The sequence below is a fragment of the Anomalospiza imberbis genome, chromosome 5 (genome assembly GCF_031753505.1).
Source record: "Anomalospiza imberbis isolate Cuckoo-Finch-1a 21T00152 chromosome 5, ASM3175350v1, whole genome shotgun sequence".
NCBI lineage: Eukaryota > Metazoa > Chordata > Aves > Passeriformes > Viduidae > Anomalospiza > Anomalospiza imberbis.
The window spans coordinates 29,774,362-29,797,686 of record NC_089685.1 but is presented as its reverse complement, the minus strand read 5'-3'; the positions used below and the strand labels follow the sequence as shown (position 1 = coordinate 29,797,686).

The 23,325-nt window shown below is 35.7% G+C and overlaps 1 protein-coding gene across 2 annotated transcripts in view; it reads right to left on the bottom strand.

The window, feature by feature from the left end:
• ARID2 (AT-rich interaction domain 2) overlaps positions 1 to 23,325 on the bottom strand; it is a 92,509-nt gene that overhangs the window by 19,106 nt on the left and 50,078 nt on the right. For both annotated transcript variants that reach the window (XM_068190048.1, XM_068190049.1), the window contains 12 exons: positions 20,712 to 20,845; positions 19,745 to 19,963; positions 16,804 to 16,871; positions 11,898 to 11,964; positions 11,563 to 11,813; positions 10,331 to 10,427; positions 10,041 to 10,250; positions 9,521 to 9,688; positions 8,402 to 8,477; positions 6,084 to 6,218; positions 5,426 to 5,625; positions 2,221 to 5,054 (listed from right to left, as the gene is read on the bottom strand). In XM_068190048.1, the coding sequence (XP_068046149.1) occupies positions 2,221 to 5,054; positions 5,426 to 5,625; positions 6,084 to 6,218; positions 8,402 to 8,477; positions 9,521 to 9,688; positions 10,041 to 10,250; positions 10,331 to 10,427; positions 11,563 to 11,813; positions 11,898 to 11,964; positions 16,804 to 16,871; positions 19,745 to 19,963; positions 20,712 to 20,845 (4,459 nt within the window). The remainder of the gene's footprint in view (positions 1 to 2,220; positions 5,055 to 5,425; positions 5,626 to 6,083; positions 6,219 to 8,401; positions 8,478 to 9,520; positions 9,689 to 10,040; positions 10,251 to 10,330; positions 10,428 to 11,562; positions 11,814 to 11,897; positions 11,965 to 16,803; positions 16,872 to 19,744; positions 19,964 to 20,711; positions 20,846 to 23,325) is intronic.

Below are 23,325 nucleotides of genomic sequence, written 5' to 3'. Positions count from 1 at the left end.
TCATCACTAAAAGTCACACCAAGTTTATGAGACTTTGGCTACATTTCTGGATATTTAAAAATACTCCTAAAAGCAGACTTAATATTGGAAATATTTAACATCTCCTTTTCCAGAAAAGCAATGGCTATTGCAGTTGCTCAGCAGCTTTAGAGAAAGAAAAAGAGCTGGCCAGGGTGATTTTGGTAGTTTATAATCCAACATATTAATTTTAAAGAAGTGGTAAATATCTCTGCACATCCTAAGCCTAACTATGATGATCACTATATCTGAACAGAGTACACTAAAATGGGTTCAACTCTAAGTCTGTACTTGCAATATTATGAATAGATATGATTCATAAATATACAGACATATGGCTAAGGCAAATAGTTAATGAATAAATTTCTCACCAAGTTCAAAACTACTTAACTCATTTCTCCCATATTTCTTTAATTTTGAAGAAAGGAAGGGCATCCAACAGACAGCAGAATGAGCAAGCTTTCAGGTAGGGAGAAATTAAACCAAGTTTTTCTGATCTGCAAATTTCTACCAAATGGCACACCCAGCAGGCAGCGTTTCTATTTGCAGAGGTAATGAAAAATGTAGTAACTATTAATTATAGTGATACTAGGAATAGTGTAAAGAAGAAACTATCAGCACAGAAATTTTTTTTTCTATCCTCCCCCTCTAGTATCATGATATACATTATCAGAATCAAATGAAATGGTTAAATGCATTACTCCCTTCTCAAAATTCTTAAAATCTAAACACGTGTAGCTGCTTGAGATACAACTGCAAATTCTTTTCAAATACATATTGAGGGAATAAATAAACCTATTCCATTCAAGAGGCAGCCACACCATTTTGTACTTCGGCCAAATCCTTAAGAAGCTACAACAGAAATTCAAACTGTGTAATAAAGACACTTGGTGTAAAAAGCAATGCCTTGCTAATATATCCACACTACAGAAAACCTAGCATGTTGTCCCGATGCTGCTAATAGACACTACTAATTTTGATCAAATTATTTCTATTAAGAGCAAAGATAAATAACATATTAGAAAAATACAGATCTCCCCCCAACAAAACCTAAGCAAAAATTTAGGAGTGAGTTCAAAGACATTCAAATACATTTGAAGAATTAACTTTGTGCACTGGCACGGTTAGAAGCAAGAAGTAGAGAAAGTAAAAAAGGAAGAAACTTGTTAACTGTTAACCGTGATTTTTGACAACTCGAAAAGTCAAAAGAGTTTTCAAGAGCAACCCAGCTTGTCACAGAAAATGAAGTAGCATTAGCCAGCACTTACTGGCTAAGATCTGTTACTCCAAGGTCAAAATGTACTAACATACACTCAGATCTTCCTCTCTCTGGTCTGTCAGAACTCTTAACTGCCAGACCTACCATTCTATTATTCCCTTTGCTCCTACTCAGGTTAGGAATGGGTTTTTTATGGAGAGTGATTTTCTGTCTATGTATAAAACTAAAATAAATTCTAGGGAACAGAATAATCTCTAACATGATTATTTCACTTATAAATACTCCTAATGTCCATACCTCATTTCTAGTAAAGTGTAAGGGAGTAACCACTTTCAAAAGGTTCAACAAATTCAATCAAGGGACAAAAGAGCCCAAACTCTCACCAAAGCTTGGCAAACAGAGAAGAAAAAACCCAAAACAATGTTTGTCTTATTGAAAAACCTTGTGAATATTTTGCAATGAATTAATGTAAATATTTCAACAAATTTACAAAATAATACTTTCTCCTAACTGTAGTGAACCCACAAAACAAGACCTTGAAGACCAACTTCTAATGCAAGAACTTCAACTCATTTCAGCCATCCAGATGCAGGTGTGTTTTTTTCCAAAAAAACTTATTCACCCCTCCAAAGTGACCGAGAACAAAATGCAGAACAACACTGACATTTTCACAACACCATCCAGCATATCATTGTTGTTTTCAGAACAGTTCATCCTCTAAGGAAGAAAATAGTGAGCAGAAGTTCTTTCCTCACTGCATATTATCAAGCTACAAATTTTGAATTCCACTGTTGTCACTGGCACTGAAGAAATATTTGAACTGTTAAAACTTTAGTCTGTGGAAGAACATAAAGTATCCTTTTCTGAATATCTGAAATACTATGCAAGAGGTATCGACTGAGCTCACATTTTCAGTCATGTTATTTCACAGTATTAGTCAGAATCACAGTCAGAATAAACATAAAAAGAACACTGCAACATACCTGTGTGACCATGCTTTGTATATACGTGGTTGGATGCTGCTGCTTTTGTTGAACAGCACTTTCTATTGCTACTTTCGCTACAGTGCTTGGATCCGCTCCAGCTGGCACAGCAACCATAGTTGCACTGCAACCAGCATTGTTGGGGTCACTGATTGTAACAATTCTAACTCCTACTTTATTTGGAATTCCTGGAACAGTTTCCCTGTCATTATCCTCTGCTGGCCTCTTTGCAGTTTTGCATTCTGCTGTGCCATTAGTAGACCGAACTTCGGAGGACAGGGTAGACTGGGACACTCTAGGTCCTGAGTGTGGAACTGCTATGATTTGATGCCCCTGTATAACAGAGGCTGTAGATTGTGGTGAGACAACTACACTTGGGCGTTGCTGAGGCACATCTGAATTCAAACTTGAAGCTAGAGGTCCATTAGGTAAATCAGTGTTGGTACCACTAAGTTGCTGGGTTAACAGTTTTGCAGCCTCCTGTGTACCGCTTACAACAGGTGAACTACTCAAAGTTAATACAGGCCCATTAGAAATTCTTTCCCCTTGATCACCTTTGGCAGTATCTTGCTGCGTGGCATCCAAATTCCCTTGTTGTTCCACTGAAGATATCTCACCATTTCCTACATGATTGGAAGTTTTGTGATTTGGAATGTTTTTGCTCAAATGAGAACAATCTCCTTTATCAAAATCACAGATTCCATTAACTAGGGGCTTCTTCAAATCACTTTTTATTTCCTGTGTGTCCATTTGTTCAAAGTTCTGCTTTCCAGGAGCTCCGTTCTCACCCATTTCTAATGATGGCCCATTACTGACTTGTGAGCACTGATTGGCCTCATTCTGTGTTTTCCCTGAGTTAGAAGGAGGTAGACTGGAGTCACTATACTTTCTCCCATTTAAAAGACTTCCCACCTGCATTTCATTTTCTTTTGCATCCCCATTGCTGGTGTTTGCAGATCCTCTTCGGCAGGAAGGATTCTCCATAACTTCAATTTTACGTTCATGAATGTGTAAACCTGTTGCTTCCTTTGCTTCTTCCTCCTTTTGGCAAATTATTTTATCACCTTTGAATGGGGGAGCAGCAGTACACGGTGATTGTCCAGCTGAAGGTGCTTGAGTAGCTGGAAGGGTTTGCACCTGTAGCCCAACTCCTGTCTGTGCTCCACTCACTGAAATTCCTGCTGGAGCAATTATCTGAGTTGCATTTCCCTGACTCACAGTTGCAGTAGCAAAACTCGTATTTGGCACAACTGTTATCGTAACCTGGTTGCCAGTAGTCCCTTGGAAAATAGTTGCTGGGCTGTTTGAGATCAACTGGCCTGGCAATATCTGTAAATTAGAAATGGGTACTGTTTGCACTGCCCCTTGGGGTGGGATTGCACCCGGGACCAGCTGAACATTTTGCTGTCCAACTAGCAGCTGCTGAGCTGGAGACTGTCCTTGAACTCCAAAACCTGGTGTCTGGTTATTGGCCATCTGATAAACCACCTGAGGGCTAGGAGCTCTTGCATTGTTAGGTGGAGGAATCTGTGGAGCTGGGAGTATAAGCTTCCCCCCTGGAGCTGAGGGGCCTCTTTTTGGAAGAAGCAGTTGTTTTATCAGGCTAGACTCACCAGAGTTGGGCTGGCCAACTCCCGTATTAGCTTGTTGTGACTGAACTTGCATTTGCATCGATTGTTGTACCTGTACCTGCTGCTGCGATGATGCTGGTGAATGCTGCTGCTGCTGCTGCCTCTTTACAGAAAGCATCTGGCTAACAGTAGGAGGGGGTCCTTGTGACTGAGGAGTGGTAGATGAAGATGACATAACTGTAGGGACTTGATTATTTGTAACTGGACCAGGGGACGGTGAAGATGATGGAGTAATGCTTGGCTGTCCAGCCAACTGGACAGTTTGGCCAGCAGGAATAGAAGCTGGGTTAGCAAGCACAATTTGATGAATGGCTGGTGCATATGTCTGACCTTGCTGAGCTGGCTGGCTTACTATCACTACACTTTGCTGGGATGGTGGTGGAGGCTGCTGCTGTGGCTGCTGCCCCACAGCAGGTGGACCTTGCTGAGATGGCAGAGGCTTTGGTGCAATATTCTGAAACCCTACTCTAGATGTTGGTGGGTTCTGAACACCTGCAATTGTAACCACCTGCCCAGCTGCTACTTGGAAATTTTGAACTGTGGTAGCAGAAACAATGTTAGATGCAGAGGTTGTGACATACTGCTGTGGTGCTATGATGACTGTATCTTGTTGCTGGTTACCCACAGAGGACTGCTGAGATGATGTCTGCCCGGGCTGTGATGATGTGCTGATTAGCTGTTGACCCTGTGAAACTGCTGAACTGCATGCTGGTAGGTTTTGTACTCTGCCAAATATATGACCCTGAGGTACAGCTTGCTGAATTACCGTAACAGGAGTGCCTGAAGGTATCTGTCCTGGTACCACTGCGTGCAGTGGGGACTGTTGTTGAATTACAGGTTGGTGGTGAAGCATCTGAGAACTCACAACTGTAACAGACGGCTGCTGGCCTGTGGTGCTGTGATTTTGATTAGAAGCTCCTCCTACTGCAATAGGAACAGGAACTGCAGACTGAGGAACAGAGCTCTGTATTACTGCAGCCTTCACTACTTCACAGGATATTGGACCTTTATTCTGTATAACAGTCATTGGAGCATTTTGTTGTGTATGAATAGAAGGATTTTGTGGAATTCTAGAAACAGTCTGTGCCACAGTGTGAACACCTTGAATTGGAAAAGACATCTGAGTTGCTGTCAAAGTTGAAGACTGGTTAATAGGGGTCCTCTGATAGTGATTTCCTACACTTGGTAGCCCATGTGGGATTCCTGTTGAAATAAACACAGTAAAAGTTGGGAAGCAGAGATTACTTCAAACACATTAACTAACAAATTTTTAAAAATCCAAGATCTGAAACTGCAATTCTACATGAAGCAGTTTCTTTTCTCAGCTCTACAGAGTCTGAATTAATGATGCAGCAACAATGGCTTGTCTGCTGACTAGAAAGCTTATGGGTTACACGTCAAAGACTAGAATGGCATGCAAGGAAATACTGCAATACTATTCTCAACAATATTGAATGAACTCAAAATATGTGGCCTCAACTTCTAACATTTTCAAGCTATGTTCAAAAACTTCTGACTTTTCTTATGGCTTCAGGATCAATGCAAAATACTTTATACATAATTAAGTTAAAAACCTGCTGGCAAAGGAGACGAAGACACATCAGGAAGCGAATCAACCCGCACAACTGGGGTAGACGAAGTTGGTGGCTGCTGATAGTACATCTGAATGGGAAGTGGTATAGCTCTCCTCTTCACTCCTACCACATGTATATGTGCTTGACCATTGTTACTTGGATCTTCTACTCTCTTCACGGTATGATTTGGAAACACAGTTCTGCCAAACACAACATAAATCCAAGTTAATAAACACAGTAACTCAACTCTCACAATGTCTTTTACCTAACTGCTCTTGTGTGCAGAGTAATAGAAGGAACGCCTGCATCTTTACAACAAAGCAGGATTTTCCAATAGCATATTAGTGTTCAACACTGAGACTAGCAGGTCGGTCCCCCAGATGGCTGAGATGTCATAGAACCTAAGTGAAAATTACAAAATCTCAAAAAACTACTGCAGAAAGAATTAGAAGGACTAGAGGCAGTAAAGGAATGCATTCAAAGATCTTGAAATAGAACGAAATAAAATTAAACAAACACTAAACATTTGTTTCAATTAAAATTCCAAAACTGGACGTCTTTCAACTCAGCAGATCTCTCTTCAAAGAAATCTAAAACTATTGGTTAGTTTTGAGAACATACAATTGTTTCTTTACTGCTACATAAATTCTTGTCTTACCGCAGGCATTTATAAAATCCAGTTGATGTTAGGATTCCACCTCGAGCTAATTTACTACAAGTAGAGAGGTATTCAGAGTACATTTCTGCTCGAGAGACTGAGCAATCAAGGTTCACTTCAAAATGGGCATTCAACCTGAAGAAGAAAAAATAAACTATGAGGCAAAATATGGAGAGAGTATTTTTAAAGGGGTTGTTAAAACAGTTCAGTGTGTATCACAGACACTTTTGAGATCTGCCAACAACATGGAAAAAAAGCATTTTAGTATATTGTTTGGTCAGATGCCTCTTCCACACTTTCTCACTGTTTATGAATTAACATACTGGACCTCTAACACCTACAGTCAGTTTTACTGACTGTACTCTTATTTACATGCTTATATACGTATTCTTTATTATTTATGCAAAACTGTCTACACCTATCCCTTTTTTACTTTATATTCTGCAAAAACAAATGAGAATGCATGGTTTCTTGGCATCTCCTCTCCACAGCTCTATTCTTACTCTTTAATGATTCCACTTTTGCAATAGATGGGCTGAAAGCTAACTAATTCTTCATCACACATTCTTACCGTAAGTCAATGTTTGTTGAACATCTAATATTCACTTTGCAGTGAAAAGTATTTATATGTCCTACAGACTCTCCACAAGTCCACAGACCATCTAACCTCTAACCTCACAGGAAGCTGTGAGAAAAAGAAACATCTTCTATCAGTTTAATTTTATTTTTCTTAGATCCACTACTCTAACCCAGAGGCAAAGGAATTGTTCATCCCCAGCAGCAAACAGAGGCAAGTAACAACTCACACTCAGTGCTCAAATACTGGCATGAGAATAAAAGAAATATTTTAGCTGTCAGCATTTATTATGTGGTGCTAACACTCTGTAAAACTACACTGAGTTCTTCTTTGTAGAACTCTACACTCCAAATGTAACTAAATGAAAAGCCTATGATTACATTCTTAAAATTGTGTTCTCTCATAAAGAGTAAGTACCATTTCTCCTGCGGTTGTTAGAATTTTATTATTACAAAAAAAGAGATTACATTATATTAACAGAAAGTTTAGGTATTAATTAAATTTGGCATATTGGACAAGTCACTATCCAGTTGGATATGTCATAATAGGCTGACACACTAACACTGGTACCAACAAACTGGAGATGTTCAGGACTTAAAATTGTGAAATGTGGTCTGTGATCAGTACTTTACTGTCACTGCACTTACACCTCCTACTGAATCTAAGCTGGCTAGTAATACATCCAGGAAGGTCAGCTTAAATACCTTGTCTTTTTGCTGCTTTCAAGAGATAGTAACTAAATTCTACTGCTATGATTTACTCATTTTCCCATTTCTCTACGTAGGAAGTAATAACTAAAGCATACCATGAAAATGTATATTAACCTAAGTTTGCTAATGTGATCTGCAGAGAGAATCCACTTCCAGGTATCCCTGTTTAAAAGCCAAAATGTGAAACTTCTCAATCTTTCAGCATTAATTATCATGGTTAATAATACTTTACAGTGTGCAAAGAGAAGCATGGTAACATCCACTGACCACAAAAATCCACAGTATTTCCCCCCATACAGCCAAAGCTCTGCTGGAAGTATAACTTCACAATAACCTAAAACACTAAGCTTTGTAAATTCGATCCACTTTATCTGGAAGGTTCTTGTCTCCTCAGTTTGACAAAAAATGAACCTAAGAGCTGTGAAGGAGTAGAGGTGAAAGGCCCATCAGAACCGATTAATACAAATACTTGGAATGTGAGTTGATTTATTGAAGACAAAGAGCTCAGGAAGATCACCGAGGGTCTACACAAAGAGCCACAGGAGAGACAGTTTCTCTCTAAATATCTGACAATAATATTAGTTGAAAGCAAGAGAATTTGAATGGAAAAGACTTTGATCTTCTTTAACTTGAGGTTGATGATCATGTAAGAGTTTTGCAGGGCCTTAGCTTCATAATTTGATAATAACTTTTATACTGATTCAGTAATAAAGCAACACATTACCATATAAAAATAACTGTGAAACAGGTAACACTGCTAGACAATTTAAAAAAGAAATTAAATCAAATTTTGTCCTAAGGGACAAAAAAACTAACTTCATGAATCAACATGAGAAGACTGAATAGTCTGGTTGAGTTTTTGCTTTCAGACTTCTTCAAAGCAATGACAGAATGGATTTGGTTTACACTTTTCAGAAAAATTAGTCTAACAGTAAAGAGAAGCAAAGTTGAAAATTCTGTGACATGTAAATTCAGTCTTTTTCTTTGTTTTTCTTCTTCATTAATGTACTTGAACAGAACTATACACTTACCATTGACATGCAAATTTCTCGCTGTCTATTTCTACTATTCCTGGAGGTGGAGCAACATGTGGTGCTGTCCTAGAGGCTGCAGAGAATGTGGGGAAGAAAAAAAAACCAAAACTTGCTGAAATGGTTTTTGTCCTCCTGAATGAAGCACTTAATGACATCCACTGCTGCAGTTTCTCCTATGTTTGTCAGTAAGGATGTACCCAGCTAAGGCAAGTCACAAAGATGCCCACAGCAGACTACAGATCTGCACTACAGTTTACCAAAGTGAAGCAGGGCTTGCCAGGGCCAGTCATCACTCAAGTGCAATCACGAGGAGTGCACCTAGTGAACGGCTGCTTCCAGATTCATGATCATGATCTCAGTACCTTACAGTACTAAGCATGATTTTAAAGTGGCAAAATACTCCTCCAAAACAGGCACAAATACACGGCAATTATTTTTCCAGTTCTTAAGTGGATGCAAATATAATGCAAAGCATCATGTGGCAATGTCACATCAGTTCATCCTATTCACTCATGCTCACCCCCTTGGTTACATCCTCTCCCAACCATTTTTGCTCTGGTATCTATACCCATTCCAAAAACAGCACACTTAAAACATGCCAACCAGTATCTGCTCCAAAGGTTGTACCTTAGTAACTTCCTAAGTTACAATTTCATTCATAACAAGAAACTGTTTAGAACCTTCAAGAGTGAGTCTATCTCATCTCTGCAATTCTACCAAATACATGATGTTACTGCCCAATAACACCCAGTGTAAAACATAATATAAAATGGACCTCTAATTTTCTGAAAATTGTGGGAACAATCTAGAATAGATACTTTTTCTTTCCACTGAACAAGTTAAAATAAGCAACGTATGTAACTTTCAGAGAATTTTCAGATTAGCAACTGAAAAACATTAAAATTCTTTCAAAGCTTGTTTCACAACTGTTTTGGCTAACATAGCTTTGGCTAACATAGTGTATTTTCTTCATGAGTGAGTGTTTGAAAAAGATACATATGTTATGCACAGTGTTACACTTATTTATGTACAGTAATCAGAAATCTAGAGAAGATAAAAACTGTAGCTCATATGTGAAATTTATAGAACAGTGTGTTCTCTTGCAGTGATACGCACCTGGGACACCTGTTGCATGGGCCTGTGAAGAACCATGATCCATTACCTGTGGTCTGACATCAAGTATTCCTTGCTGGCTAACACACTGATGTTCAATGAGCTTTACAGCAGTAAGAGCATCAGGTCCAAACATCTGGATGTCCATAGAAACCAGACATACTAATGTATCTAAAAGTATTGAATGTAAAACCAACAATGACATTAGGACAAGACGAATGCTGTTGGAACATACTGATTTGCTTTAAAATTGCCATGTGCTGAAAGGGATCAAGTCTTTGCATGCTTCTGTATGTTTTTTTTTTAACACATTTTGTGGCATTAAAAAAAAACCACTTCAGAATTTTTAGCATCATCAATTCCTTGAAGACACAATGAACAGATTTAGTAAATTCCATCCCCATGCTGTGTGTTCACACACACACGCACACAAGCAAGCCACATTTTTAAGAATATGTCATGGTCAGTGGTTAAGTCTTTTTAATATAAGCGAGACAAATAATAGATTTTTCTTCTCCCTTACCTATGCTCTTCTCTACTTTAGCAATCTTTGAGCAGGCCACTTCTCCCATTTCTGTGAGCATGTATAGCACCTCAAGTGCTGAGATTACAAGCAGCACATCTGGTAGTGTGAGATGACATATGATCTCTTTATAGGATTCTTGATCCACATATTCACAAATTAAGACACCATTATCTTCAGCCTTACAAAGATTTGCCAAGATTTCCATGCCTGAAAAACAAATGCAAAACAGTTTTAAACAACAATAATTACAATTCTGATACAACAAGAAGAATAGCTAGAGATCTTACCTCTCATTTTTAAAAATCTATCCCTTGACATGAGGCATTTTGTAACTGTGTGGAACATTAGATGAGTAGTTTTGAAATCAACAGGATCCAAAAGAAGCTGATGAGATAGAAAAAAAATTACTAACACTATCCACAGAGTGCTAATGGCTCAAATACTTAAATTTGCTTATCAAAAGATAAGGTTCAGAAGTGTTTAATTGCAGCATACATAAATTACACTTGTGTTCATAAAAACTGAACCCTGTGAGCTTTTGAGTGTACCTAGCATTTTGAGCCCCCTCCTCTTTTTCTGCTCTGAAGCAGCAATCTAATTTACACTTTCCAGTGCTTAGAATAAGGAAAATAACTTTATTCTCAGGCAGTCAACAGTATACACAAATGGATTCTAATATCTAACAAAGACCAGAACTTGAGTAACAAAACGTATTCCTTCACAAATGCTATCCCAGTCATTCATCTTGTTTCTCCTTCTGCTTCTCAACTAGAGATCTCAGACATAAGTAACATTCTTTCTCATTCAAAAGAAATTTGCTACATGGCAAATGAAAAACACCATCTTTTCTTTCAATATTTAGCAGTGGACCAATACTTCCACTCTTATTCTCTGGTAGTACCCATTTTACTTTAAATTTATATGCTATATTTTAAAATATAAGGACTATCTGAATACCCTACCTATAAAATCCATATAATTTTCCACACGATAATATGACACACTAAAATAGCGTTTTTTATAACATTCAAACGACTCAAAAAAGAAAAAAAAAAAAAAAAAAGCCTTGCATGATTCTGGCGGCATATCCAGAGGCATATGATTAGTTTACACAAAATACAGTATACAGGACAAAATCCTCTACAACCCTCTTTCTTAAACACACTGTGTTGAAGTCATGACTAAAGGTTATAATTATAAAGTGAAGAAGTGAGCATACAGACTGCAGAACTTAAACTCCTTTCTTCTCTCTGGGAAATTAAACTAAAAATTATACAATATGACTATCTTCTTATCTCCCTACATCATCAGTCTTCTTCATGTGATTCTATTTTAGCAAGTGGACACATACAGTTGTATTTTAGTTTTGGCTCTGAACTTGTTTTCAAATTGCTAATTACAAATTCAGAGAACAATTTATTTCCTTCTCCACCCAATGACAAAGGAAAAAAGATCATTTCATTAACACTATTGCTTTTATCAATTTGTATTTGGATTGTTCTGTTCGAAAGCACATTACCTCTGCTGCAATATTTCCCAGTGTGTCAAGCCCCAACTGCCGTAGAGAAATAAAGTGACTGTGAGCAGAGAGTAGCAGGAACCGAAGACAAGTACGATTAGCTGCCAGAAGTTTAACATTTCCCTCTTCAAAAGAAAGATTTCGTAAAATCACTGCTATCTGAAGTACCCGCTGCCCTTCAATATCGTTAATGCCCAATTTGCGAGGTGGATGAAATAAGGATTCCCAAATCCATTCTTCTGATGGAATATCTATGAAGTAAATAAATGTACATTAGTCCTTCCTTTGCTCGATTTACCAACATGCATGTATTAAGATTAGTCAAGATGTCTCACCTTGAGATTTGCTTCTGTCAGAAATTAGATCACGAACTTCAATATCCTCAACAATATCCTTCCAAAACTGAAGAAAGAATTAAAAATACTTAATTTCTAGGGGCTATTTATTTAAATATTAATTACTTTTATTTCTATTATGTTAAAATATTGAAATAATATTAAAATCATTGTTCTTTAAAAATTTCCTAGCACCTTAATTCATCTGATAGTAACCAGAAGTGATGACATGCAAGATGTTCAGTACTTTACATAAAGAAATTCTTCCCTTCAAGCACCAGAAGTATGCGGTCACAATCAACCAGCACTACCACAGAAGTGCTCTGCTGAAGCACATACTGCAACTATGGGGCAGTTTTCCATATATCATTAGAAATACAGCTTTCCAAATGGAAAAAATGTACAGCTCATCCTCCTTCATCTCCTACAAAACGGTGATGACCTAAGGCAGAATAAGGCGACACCTCCCACTCTCAGGAGATCTTAAGACTCCTGCAAGAAGTTGCTATTTGGAAAGACTTTTTAAAGCTGCTGATGTGTTTCCTACTTCATCACAACACAATAAAAAGAGAGAAACAACCACCACCATCACAAATAACCTTTATAAATATAACCAAAGCAGAAGACTTCAGCAGACTGGATTCAAATTACTTTACAAATTTAGAGCCTGGTCTGTAAATGGTTGTGTTGTTGCTAGTCCTGTTGAAATTCAAGAATTAATCAAGGAATTAAGGTTTGCAATCTAATAAAAATACATAGTGTGATGTATAATAATACAAAAATATAGAATGATATATGCATTCTAATGTGTGTATCTGAACAAAGATATAAACCTTCCTTTGACAAATAAAAATTTGTTCATTTCTTTGACTCACTAATGAAATACCGTTCCTCTTTTGACTATAATCACAGAATAAAACCACCAATAAATCTGGATACAAAGGGAAGGATGGGAAGTACAACCAGCTAAACAGCAGGAGAAATTTTGCTATGCAAATGTAATTACTAAATTACAGCATTCATACCAAGCTTGACACTACTATTTTCTTGACAAATACAATACTACAGATTTTCTAAATCGGAAGGAAAAGAATTTTATTTTCACTGCAATGTTGCTAAATGGCATCCAAGTACTGTTTAGTAAAGAGGATTTACTCACACAGAAAGGACTATTACCTCATTTTAGCAAAGACAATAACAGCTAGAAAAAAGTCTTAACTTTTTACTGTTTGTGACAAACAGATTTTTCTAATTAATACTGAAGCTATCACCAAGAGCCACAGAAGACAAAGGCATGCAGGCAAAATTCAGTTGCAAGGGAACAGGTGAAACATGACAATTTTTTTTTCCCCCAAAGGAGCAGCAAAAGCAGAAAGAAATAATGAAGCTTTCTGGGCATTCATTTGAAAAACACATAGCACAAAGGCAACAAAAAAATCAGTTCAGCATCCCAAGCGGTTATTTATTCCCTACTACGAAGGATAGCTGCAATCTAATACTACATATTAATAGAAATAAACAAGACAGTGCAAAAGTAATGGTCTTTATCACTAGTTATTTATATATATATATATATATATATATATATATATATTTAAATCAAGGACTGCTAATAGATACAAAGCTAAAACCTGGAAGCAACCAAATGGGGCTTCATGACATCCAGATGCTAAGAGATAATGGACAAAGGTAAAGAACTTGAGTCACATTCACAGTCTGATTACTGACAGTACCCAAGTTCCTCTGGGAAAAAATGCAAAGGATTATACAGAATTCACTGCAAATAAGATCAACCAAATGACTATCCATAACAGCAATGGAGATTTGAGTCTACAAAACAAAATGCACCAATGGTATGATGACTTATTGTTCAAGAAAAATATCAGAGCAACTGGAGTCAAGTCAGCTTGACAGATTACTCGGGGAGACAAGAAAAGTGATGTTTGAAAAGTATTTCAGGTATTTAAGTGCATAAGGACCTCTCTCTGCACACTATCTGAGAAAGATTCAGAGGATAAATGCACAATAAATGAAAAAAGTTTTAAATTTACAGAAAGAAGGAGTTGGTCAACAAAATAAAAAAAATCACAAAATAAAGAAGAAAATCAGAGAAGTAAGTAAGGCACAAGAACTGCATGTATTTGGATTTTAGAACTCTACAGCTAGAGGAAGCCCCGAGTAGTCCAAGAACATGAAATGCAAATCATCTGACTGAAGTAAACAGAGATGAACCGTGCATGAAGAAATGTAATGCAATTTTTCATACACTACAGATCAGATGCTGAGCAGCTGCTGGAGACATCTGGAAAAACAGCTAAATCTATCAGATTATAAACATACTATATGAACGAATCACTCTTGAAAGTGAACTATACACACAAGTGAACCTTGGTAACATGAGGATATTCAAAGCCAAGTGAAACAGTCAAACAGAGAGGTTTCCAGAGTAGAGGAGAAAACATCTGAGCAGGATGCCATCAGAGCTTGGGGACGGGGACAACAAAACAAACAAGGAGAGATACAAGACAACTGGCTAAATGCCAGTTGTTCCAATCCTTAAGTAAGGACACGCAGTCATCCCAACTAACTAGACATTTAAGCTTATTGGGAACACGAGGAAAAATCAAGAGCGGAGAACAGGACAAATTAACATAGCTGTAAAAGGTAACAGCAGGTTCAACTTAAATAATACTCCAATTTGGACAATTAATGGGACAGATTCACTGACTAGTAAAAACATTTGATTCAGTTTAGAAGTAAGTTCTGTAAAAAGTGAGAAAGTATGCCTTGCTGCAGGTAAGATAATGAAAAATATAAATTTTTCCAACAGCCTTATATAATGCAGTAAGGACTGGGGGGGGAGGGAAAGAAAAAAGAAAAGTAAGGTAATTGATTCCCTTGAAGTTCAGTATAAAGAAACACACTGCTTTTCATCTTCACCTTCAACTGACAGAGCAGTGATACTGGAGGACACAACTAGCACCAAGATGAACAAACAAAAAAAAGAATATTAAAAAAAAAAAAAAAGATAATTTGAATGGTGAAAGGAGTAACTTACTTAATAGCCATTCTTTTTACTCAAAACTGCACAAGCACATTTAAAAAAACCCAAAACCAAACATTAAAACCAGATACAACCTCTCTGCTGACAACTAAATATCTCTCTCCTAGGTCAGGAAGCTCCCATGCTTCCCCCAACGTCTGTTTTGACACAGCCACAGCTGCAATATAAAATAAATTACTTCCAGTAGTAAGGTCAAACAAATGCTTGTAGTGAGATACTCTGAAAAATCTGAATTCCTGGCATTAGAGATACTTTTACATTTGATGCTAAGTTTTCCACATGCTTTCCGAGTATTTCTGCCATGCTGTCAGCAGTTTTTCACTACAGAATGCTACTATATATGTTGTAATGTCCAAAAATAGATCTTGGAGAGCATCCCAAGTTTTTTATTAGTAAACCTTATTGCAGTTACAGTGATTCTACTTAAAACTTTGTTAAAACATTTATAAGACCCACCTGCCCTTATAACAATTACTTAAATTTATATAAGTAATGAATATGTAATAAATTAGAATATTGTATAATTTCAGATGTTTACAGATCTAGACATGGTGCTTGTTGTTGCTCTAGATCAGCAACAGTCTGTGACAGCTTAGTGGGAAGTCAACACAGAAGTGCTACGTGTTTCAAAAAAAATCCAAACAAACCAACCAACCAACCCACAACCTACAGTACTTCGGGGCATACTTTTTCAGTGGAAAAGGGAAATTTTGAAGATTATGAAACATTATTTTTTACACTTAAGTTTGGCACATTTGTATCACATTCATATTTTCAAGCACATTCATATTTTCAGGTCCATGTACTCACAAATATGAGAACTTATCCTTCTTGGTTTTAAGTTTACTTAGGAAATTTTGATTAGGGAATCTTTACACTGGTATTTCAACAATACTTATCAATTAACTAAAACTACTATGGTCCAGCTTGTTCCCAAACTTGGTTACATAAAAACAAAACAAAAGATAAATGGAGAAAGCTCCCAGTAAATATTGTTCTGTAATATTGGCAAGATATTTCAGTATATAAAACAATTATGGAATTGAGCAGAAATCTGGCTTTATAAGGAACTCAGAAGATTACCCCGTCACAGTTTTATTTAATAAAAAGCATGAGGTATCCAAATATATTTTAACCTAGCTTTCTTCTATTTCAGCCACATAAATCACCTCTAATTCAATTCAAAGAAATCATATATCATAGTAAATATGTCGAAATATCAAATCTCTTTCAGCTATAATGCATGCTCTTATTCACCTAAAAAAGTTCATCTAGAATAAATAATCATTTGCACAAAGAAACTTTAGTTCTATTTTTACTTCATTTCACTGCTTGTACAGTAGCTCATGCCCTCTAGTGGCTTAAAAAAGCCTTATGTAAAAATAGTTTTAACTGAAACAAACCAGCAACACTGCTAATCTATTAAAGTATTTCTCATAGCTTCTTATGCTGTTTTCTTAATTTTTCTAATTCAGAATGTTTTTTTACTGATCATCGCAGTTCAAAACTAAACAGCACACAACACAGCACTGCTGCCTCTTGGTAAATATGTTGCCCAACATTACTTTTCTTCACACATATTAGTTTCCTTATAAAAGGAAACATGGAAACCTTTGTTCATTTATTTCCCTATAACAATTTTTTTCTTAATATACTTCTTCCTACTTATCCCAACATTTTAGGATAACTGAGACATAGTGTCCAATTATATTTAAATAAAAGGAATTAAGCTGAGAGTAATTTTAAGTACATATGATAGAATATCTTAGAATTTTCAATCTTTCTCAAGGATTTGATACCCACCATATGCAGTACAAATTTCTTTAGCAATTTTTTAATTACCTTAACAAAATCTCTATCAGTTTTCTCCTTCCACTCTTCTCCAAATACAGCAGAAAATGATCCTAAAGCTTTAAACACAAAAAGCACAATTTAGTAAAATTTTAAAAAATGAACATTTTTTAATTAATCCATAAACTAAATAAAGATTCAAGAACACTACAGACTCTTCCAGTGTTTCCTTCTGATCTTAAAATATACTGCACAAACCAGCTGAAATGTCTGTTGTCATTTAATTAACAATTATTGCAGTTTTACAGTGTAAATTGAGAGTAAGGAGCTCATAAGAAAAGGGCTAGATTGTGAATGCTATTAAAAAAAAAATTCCAGGAGGAAAACTTTTCCAGGGGAAACTTTTCCAGCACTATTTTCCAAGAGTCAAGATGACTGCTCTGTTTTCACCCTCACATCGAGAACTGTCTTCCATGTGCGCTATGTAAGCAAAAACACTACTGTAGGAATTAAACAAATTCCCAGTTATGTTTTCTAAACAGCAGTAGTAAGATTTTGACAGCATTCAATTCAAACTCAATATTTAACCAAGACAAGTAGTAGATGTTCTTGGATGTTTGACTGAGCCACTACCACAGCTTTTGTAATCATCACTCCTTGAAAGTAGCTAAGATTCAGTCAATCTGATTCAAATGTTGAGTCATTCTAAAAATAAAACTCTGTATAGCAATAGCTCTGTAATGAACTAATAACACATTTAAGTTAAACATTTTGGTTCATGTTTTCTTATTTTGTAGAAAATGCTACAAATCTCAATTCCAAGACCACATCAGCTTTCAATTCACAGAATCCAAACCAAGCAGCTCACCAAGCTGAATATACTATATAACCCCCAAAGCCCTGGGGCTGACCCATGACCTGCAATCCAACTGTTATCTTGAAGTTTAGGAGGTGACAGGAGGGAAGCTGATAACATATTTTACCTAAAAACACTATAAATAATAACAATTATAAGACCTTAATTGTAGACAAGACAAATCTAAAACCCGTATTAAATGAAGTTAATCAGCTATTTTTTATTGCCAACTGAAATTACTGTGGTATTATTTTATAATGCCTGAATTTACTAAGTAGAGAACTCATTTATTTCATCGTGAAACCTGGCAGATTTACCTTTATTATTTATGTGTAAGTATTTAAAATTGAAGTTTCAGGCTTCAAAAATAAGTAAACATACCCCTGCTGTTCCTTTCCCCCATTTGTCCTAATTAGTCCTCCTAATGCAGCTAGGACATTTCCCTGGATTTATCCAGAAGAAGACATAATCATGTAATATAAAAATTAAGTTTTTCCAAGGGAATGAAAACAATGAGTTCATCACATGCTCATCATTCCTCTCAGCTTTACCTCAAATATTTTTCAAAAAACACTAAACAGACAAGCTATGGAATAAACCTGTTCTTCAAGTTAAGAACTCCAGAAAACATTGTCTACCCCTTACAGCACCCAAAAATATACTTAAATAGCAATATAAAACTCAAATTATTTGCAAATTCCTAAATCAACAGAAGTTTCATCAAAAGAACAGGGGAGTGATGGTAACCTCAAAAATCTGAAGAGCAAGCATTCTGGAACCATATGGAGGACCGAGTTTCCCTTTCGCTTCATTTCAAATATTTTCCTTTGAAAGTTCTTGTGGCTGGAGTAGATGCAAACACTAAATGACCTTTCCTTTCAATGACACATTGAAAAATGTACAAACTACTCAGAAAATTTGTAGAAAAAGCAAGAGAGAAGCTGGAGGTCAGTAATGAAATACTGTGGGGAGAAGGGAAAAGCTCCCAATCATTATGCAAAAATGTCAATTATTAAAAAAACCCAACTAAACCATATACCATGGCTAACACTGGTCCTTCCCCAAAATTTTAAAACAGAATCTTCGACATATGATACTATGTTGGTGCTTACACATGCAAAATAACTTTCTACTCGAACAGATATGATCATCTATATTATCAGAATTAATTATGCTTCGCTGAAAAGGCTCATTTGAGCAATTTTTTCTGGAGCTAATTTCTGAATTTCAGTACAAAAAAACCAACCAACAAAACTCCACAAAACCAAAAAACCCAACAAAACAAACCAACCAACCACCAACAAACAAAAACCAAAACCAAATCCCCCAAACAAACAAAAACAAAGAACAAAACAAAACATAAAAACCAAACTAAACAAAATAAACCTCAGCACATAAACCTGGTAAATACTTCCTCCTCACCACCCCAAGATAACAGCTATGCTGTTATGATTTTACATAGGTTTAGGTTAACTTATGTTTTGCTCCTCTCTTGACAGAATGCCACTAACAAGGAATAATTAGGCATGGAGGCATTTTTTTCACACTGAAATAAATCTGAATAATTTATTTGACATACTTGAATATTTCAATGGAATCAACTCTCATTTGAAATTTATATGCTAACATATTAAGTAATTCTGAAAACCAGATTAAGACTTCTCTCCCTTGAGTTTTATAACCTGAATTTCACTGCAGTTAAATGTGTAATGAAGTATCAGAACAAAAGCATTAGCAAGCCACTGTTTTCAGACTACGTTTTCTTAAATTTTAAATCTGCCTTACCATTAAAAAAGAATTACGGAAAGACAGCATGGTCCTACAAATTCAAAAGGAAACAGTAATACACTACAAGCAGATGAAAATTCAATGCTGTAAATTTAGCATCCTGAACAACTGAACTTCACTATCAAAAACCTAATTATTACATTTCACTAACCTGTTACATAAATTTTTAAGATTACCTAACTTAAAAGGTAACATCTGATAAAACCTGTAATTGTGGAAAAGGTAAAGAGAAAAAACTAGATATACTACTGTGAAGTAAGTTATTAACATTTTAATTACCATGAGATGTGAAAGATGACACAACAGGTACAGACACTTTCTGTTGCAAAAATGTTGTTATATACTTACTGTCATCAAACACCCCAGCATTTGCAAGCAGTAAAGTGATGATTTTAGGGTCCTTTTCAAGCTGCATAACATGTTTGCTTTCATTTGAAAGAAGAGTACAGACATTAATTGCAAAATCCACTTCATTTGGGAGTCCAGATAACAGTGAAAGCACCAACTTATTATAGTCATTTGGTGAGTTTAAGTCCATAGACAGCCCATAGCTTTGACGAAGATAATCTTTAAAAAAAAAACAAAAACCCACAATCAACAACATTTTCACAGCTACACTCATTAATCTTGAAATGATACATTAAGCAACATTACTGCAAGTAACAATTTTGAAAAAGTTTGTTTACAAATTATTGCCATTTTTAACAAGTTTTTACAGTATTCAATGTATTTTTTGTCTGGCCAAAATGTGGAACCCATTCCACTTTGCTGTGTACCTTTCTAGTTACATATCAATTCCCTTGCCACCTCCAGAATGCAACAATGCATCACGTTCTCCCAAAGAAAAGCTCACAAAACACAAGCTTTAATTAAAGCAGAATGAAATTGTAATACAATTTGAAGTCAATTTCTACACAACAAATTAAACGTCCACTCCACAAAGCCCATCAGCTTCTGATTTAAAGCTTAACTAATTGTAGGCTCAATTCAGGTATTTGACTCTGTGGAGAAATTAGAGACCTTAAGAAACACACCGCAAACTTTCAAGGTAATTTTTTGCAAGACAAGTAACTACACAGCTCTTCTAATTAGAAAGGATAATATTTGTAAAGAAGAGAAATAGTTTATAGATTTTAATACTTGTTTTGTTCTGGTTCACAGTGGAAAGTATAAAACTAATCATCTGAGTGTCCTACAGATTTGACAGTTTTAATAATATTCCAAATTTATCTACACACTATTTCTGTAGCCTGTAAAAAAAAAAAATGCATCCACACACATGAAGGAAATAGCACTTTTACTCTCAAGAATTTACCTGACACGATGTGTTGCTGGTAGTTATAGGAAGTTGGAATTGCACCAATAGGAAGTTGTGGCTTTGGATTGCCTGGTTGTACCTCATCATCCTCCTCCCCAAAATGATGGACTTTTTCATACTTTTCTAGATAACTGAAATACAATTATTTAAAAAGTGGTTTTAGTGCAGCTTAATCTTTTATTCCAAAAGCAGAACTGCCAAAGGAAGCAATCTAGAAATATGGAGATTTACTGGAAACAATAATCAAAGTGCTAAAAAACAAAACATGAGTCAGACTGTCAAGAGGTGACAGAGAAAACGTGGATATGTGTAATTACTGCTTTAGATACCAAATTTTTAACATTTTTAAACAATGATACTTAGATAAATTGCAACAAATTGCTCCCCTTTGTGACTAAGCCTGTTTTTCCCAAATCAGCTTTTGCTACTCAAAATAAGTCTGCAGGTGAAAGCACCATAAAAACAACTCTGCACTCATTACCAATACATATAGCAAGGTCAAGTCCAGAAAAATACTTATTTCTTTTTGCCTTGTTTAAAGAGAAACTGTACACTGGGTCCTAACAACTACACAAGAGTAAGAGAATTCAGGGATACCAGGGGCAATTCAGAATCAGAACTTGAGAGCCATAGCTGCAATCCCTTTGAAAACCCTGGAAATCCCTTTGAACCCCTTAAGATAAAACAAAAAGCTGATATACTGTACAAAAAAATTGACTTTAATCACAGAAGTTATGTACACAAAAAGTAAACAGTCAAGCAGCTTGGTAAATTAATTACCTCAAAGACAGTTAATTTACCATTAAAAATGTAACTTTCAGAACTTTCTACACTCCAGTATATAAAGTCAATTTAAAATATCCACTGTAGCCTTAACTTCACAGTGATATTTAGTTGAAAACCCTTCATAAAATTAAGTCAAGATCAAAGCTGCCTAAATTTACAGATTTTAATTGTGCTGAAAAATTATGATACCAGGTCAATGAAATTATAATACTGTAAAATCAGAAAATAATTTAAGACATTTATATTTCCCCTTGTAATACTAAATTTTTTTTTGTATAATTTTTGTCAGTAGCCACTGAAATAATTAACTCATGGTAAATCAGAAAGGTTTTAAGGAAACAGTATTCCCACTGACCTCTGAGGAATATTTCACATTCATTAAATTAGTAATTATTTCATGAAGTGAGGTATCAATGACATAACCATACCTTTAACATGTTAGAAAACAATTTTTTTTTCTCAAGAAAAGGGCACATCTCAAAAGAACTTAAAGATATCAGAGCTAATAAGGCAAATCGTGCTGTACTATATCACATGCAAATACCATTCATGTCTGACTAGAGTTCAGGATATTCCAAGTACTACATATGCTACTGTTACATGAACCACTGCCATAGCCCTTCTTATTGTATAAACCCTTGAGTCAGTTACAGAGCCAGCAAAAATCTTCCTGCGCAGTCATTTGCTTTTAGGGTTTTCAAAAGACTAAAAATTACACTTAAATATGGTTGCTTTTATCTTTAAACTATGAATACTTATTTATGTGAGTTAGGCTTCAACTGAGTATCTGCACAGAAAGTAAAACCTTCTAAAATTTTAAGTTTTTAAAGCCACAGCTCAACACTGTTCAAAAAACTAAATCCTAAGTTTTCTCTTCCCCTACATTTCCTTACCCTTTTATCCCACTTCTTTCCTTTAGCTTACATCTTACATCCAGATGAATCAAATCTGTAATCTAATCAATTTTAATTAACAGAGCCTGTGCATTTATGGTCAAGACCAAAGACAGCCTGACCTTCCCTTTTTCTGTTCAATCACTTACTCTTCAGAGAGCACATTCAGAAAAGTAGGAGGATTCTACATTGGCTTTCCAGTCATTTTTCAAACTGAGCAGGGGTCAGATGAATACTAGAGTGAGTGCAGGGGAAAAAAACAGGTGTACATAGCCAAGGATGCCACATGTACCATTTCTACGTTGGCAGAAATGGTACTTACACAAGCTACAGCAGTGTAGCTTGTGTAATAAATGCTGGGGCTAGAGCTAATTTCCTTGCATTTGCTGGTCTGAGTCAAAGCTTGCGCTTAAAACAGTTTCATTATTGAAATAAAATTTCACAGAAACATTTAATAAGATGAAGTAAAAATCCCTATACAGAAACTCATATGGTACTCAAAATACAATCTGCAAATTATTCTGGACTTGTCCATTCTACCAAGACTGAACAGCTACTTAACTTAAGCATTAAAAAAACCCTGCACATATCATAAAATAATTCATGTTGTTCCATAGTGTTATATGGAACATATATGCTTAACCTTATGCTTTTTATTTAAGCCATGTCCCATGCAAGTTGAACAATATCAATATCCTAGATGTTCTCCTAATATCTACTTTAGTGAAATGTGTTAAAACAGTTCCAGAGAACACAGAAAATCTCAAAGTTCAATAATTTACTTCCTTTCTTCCCTCTCTGAAGAAAATTCAGGTATATATTAAAAGACCTTTGCAAACTAAAATGGTCATAATTTGTTCTGTGTTGACAACAGTCACAAAGTTCTCACAAATGTTTTATTAAGCATTTCACAAGAAACCAGGATTCAAATT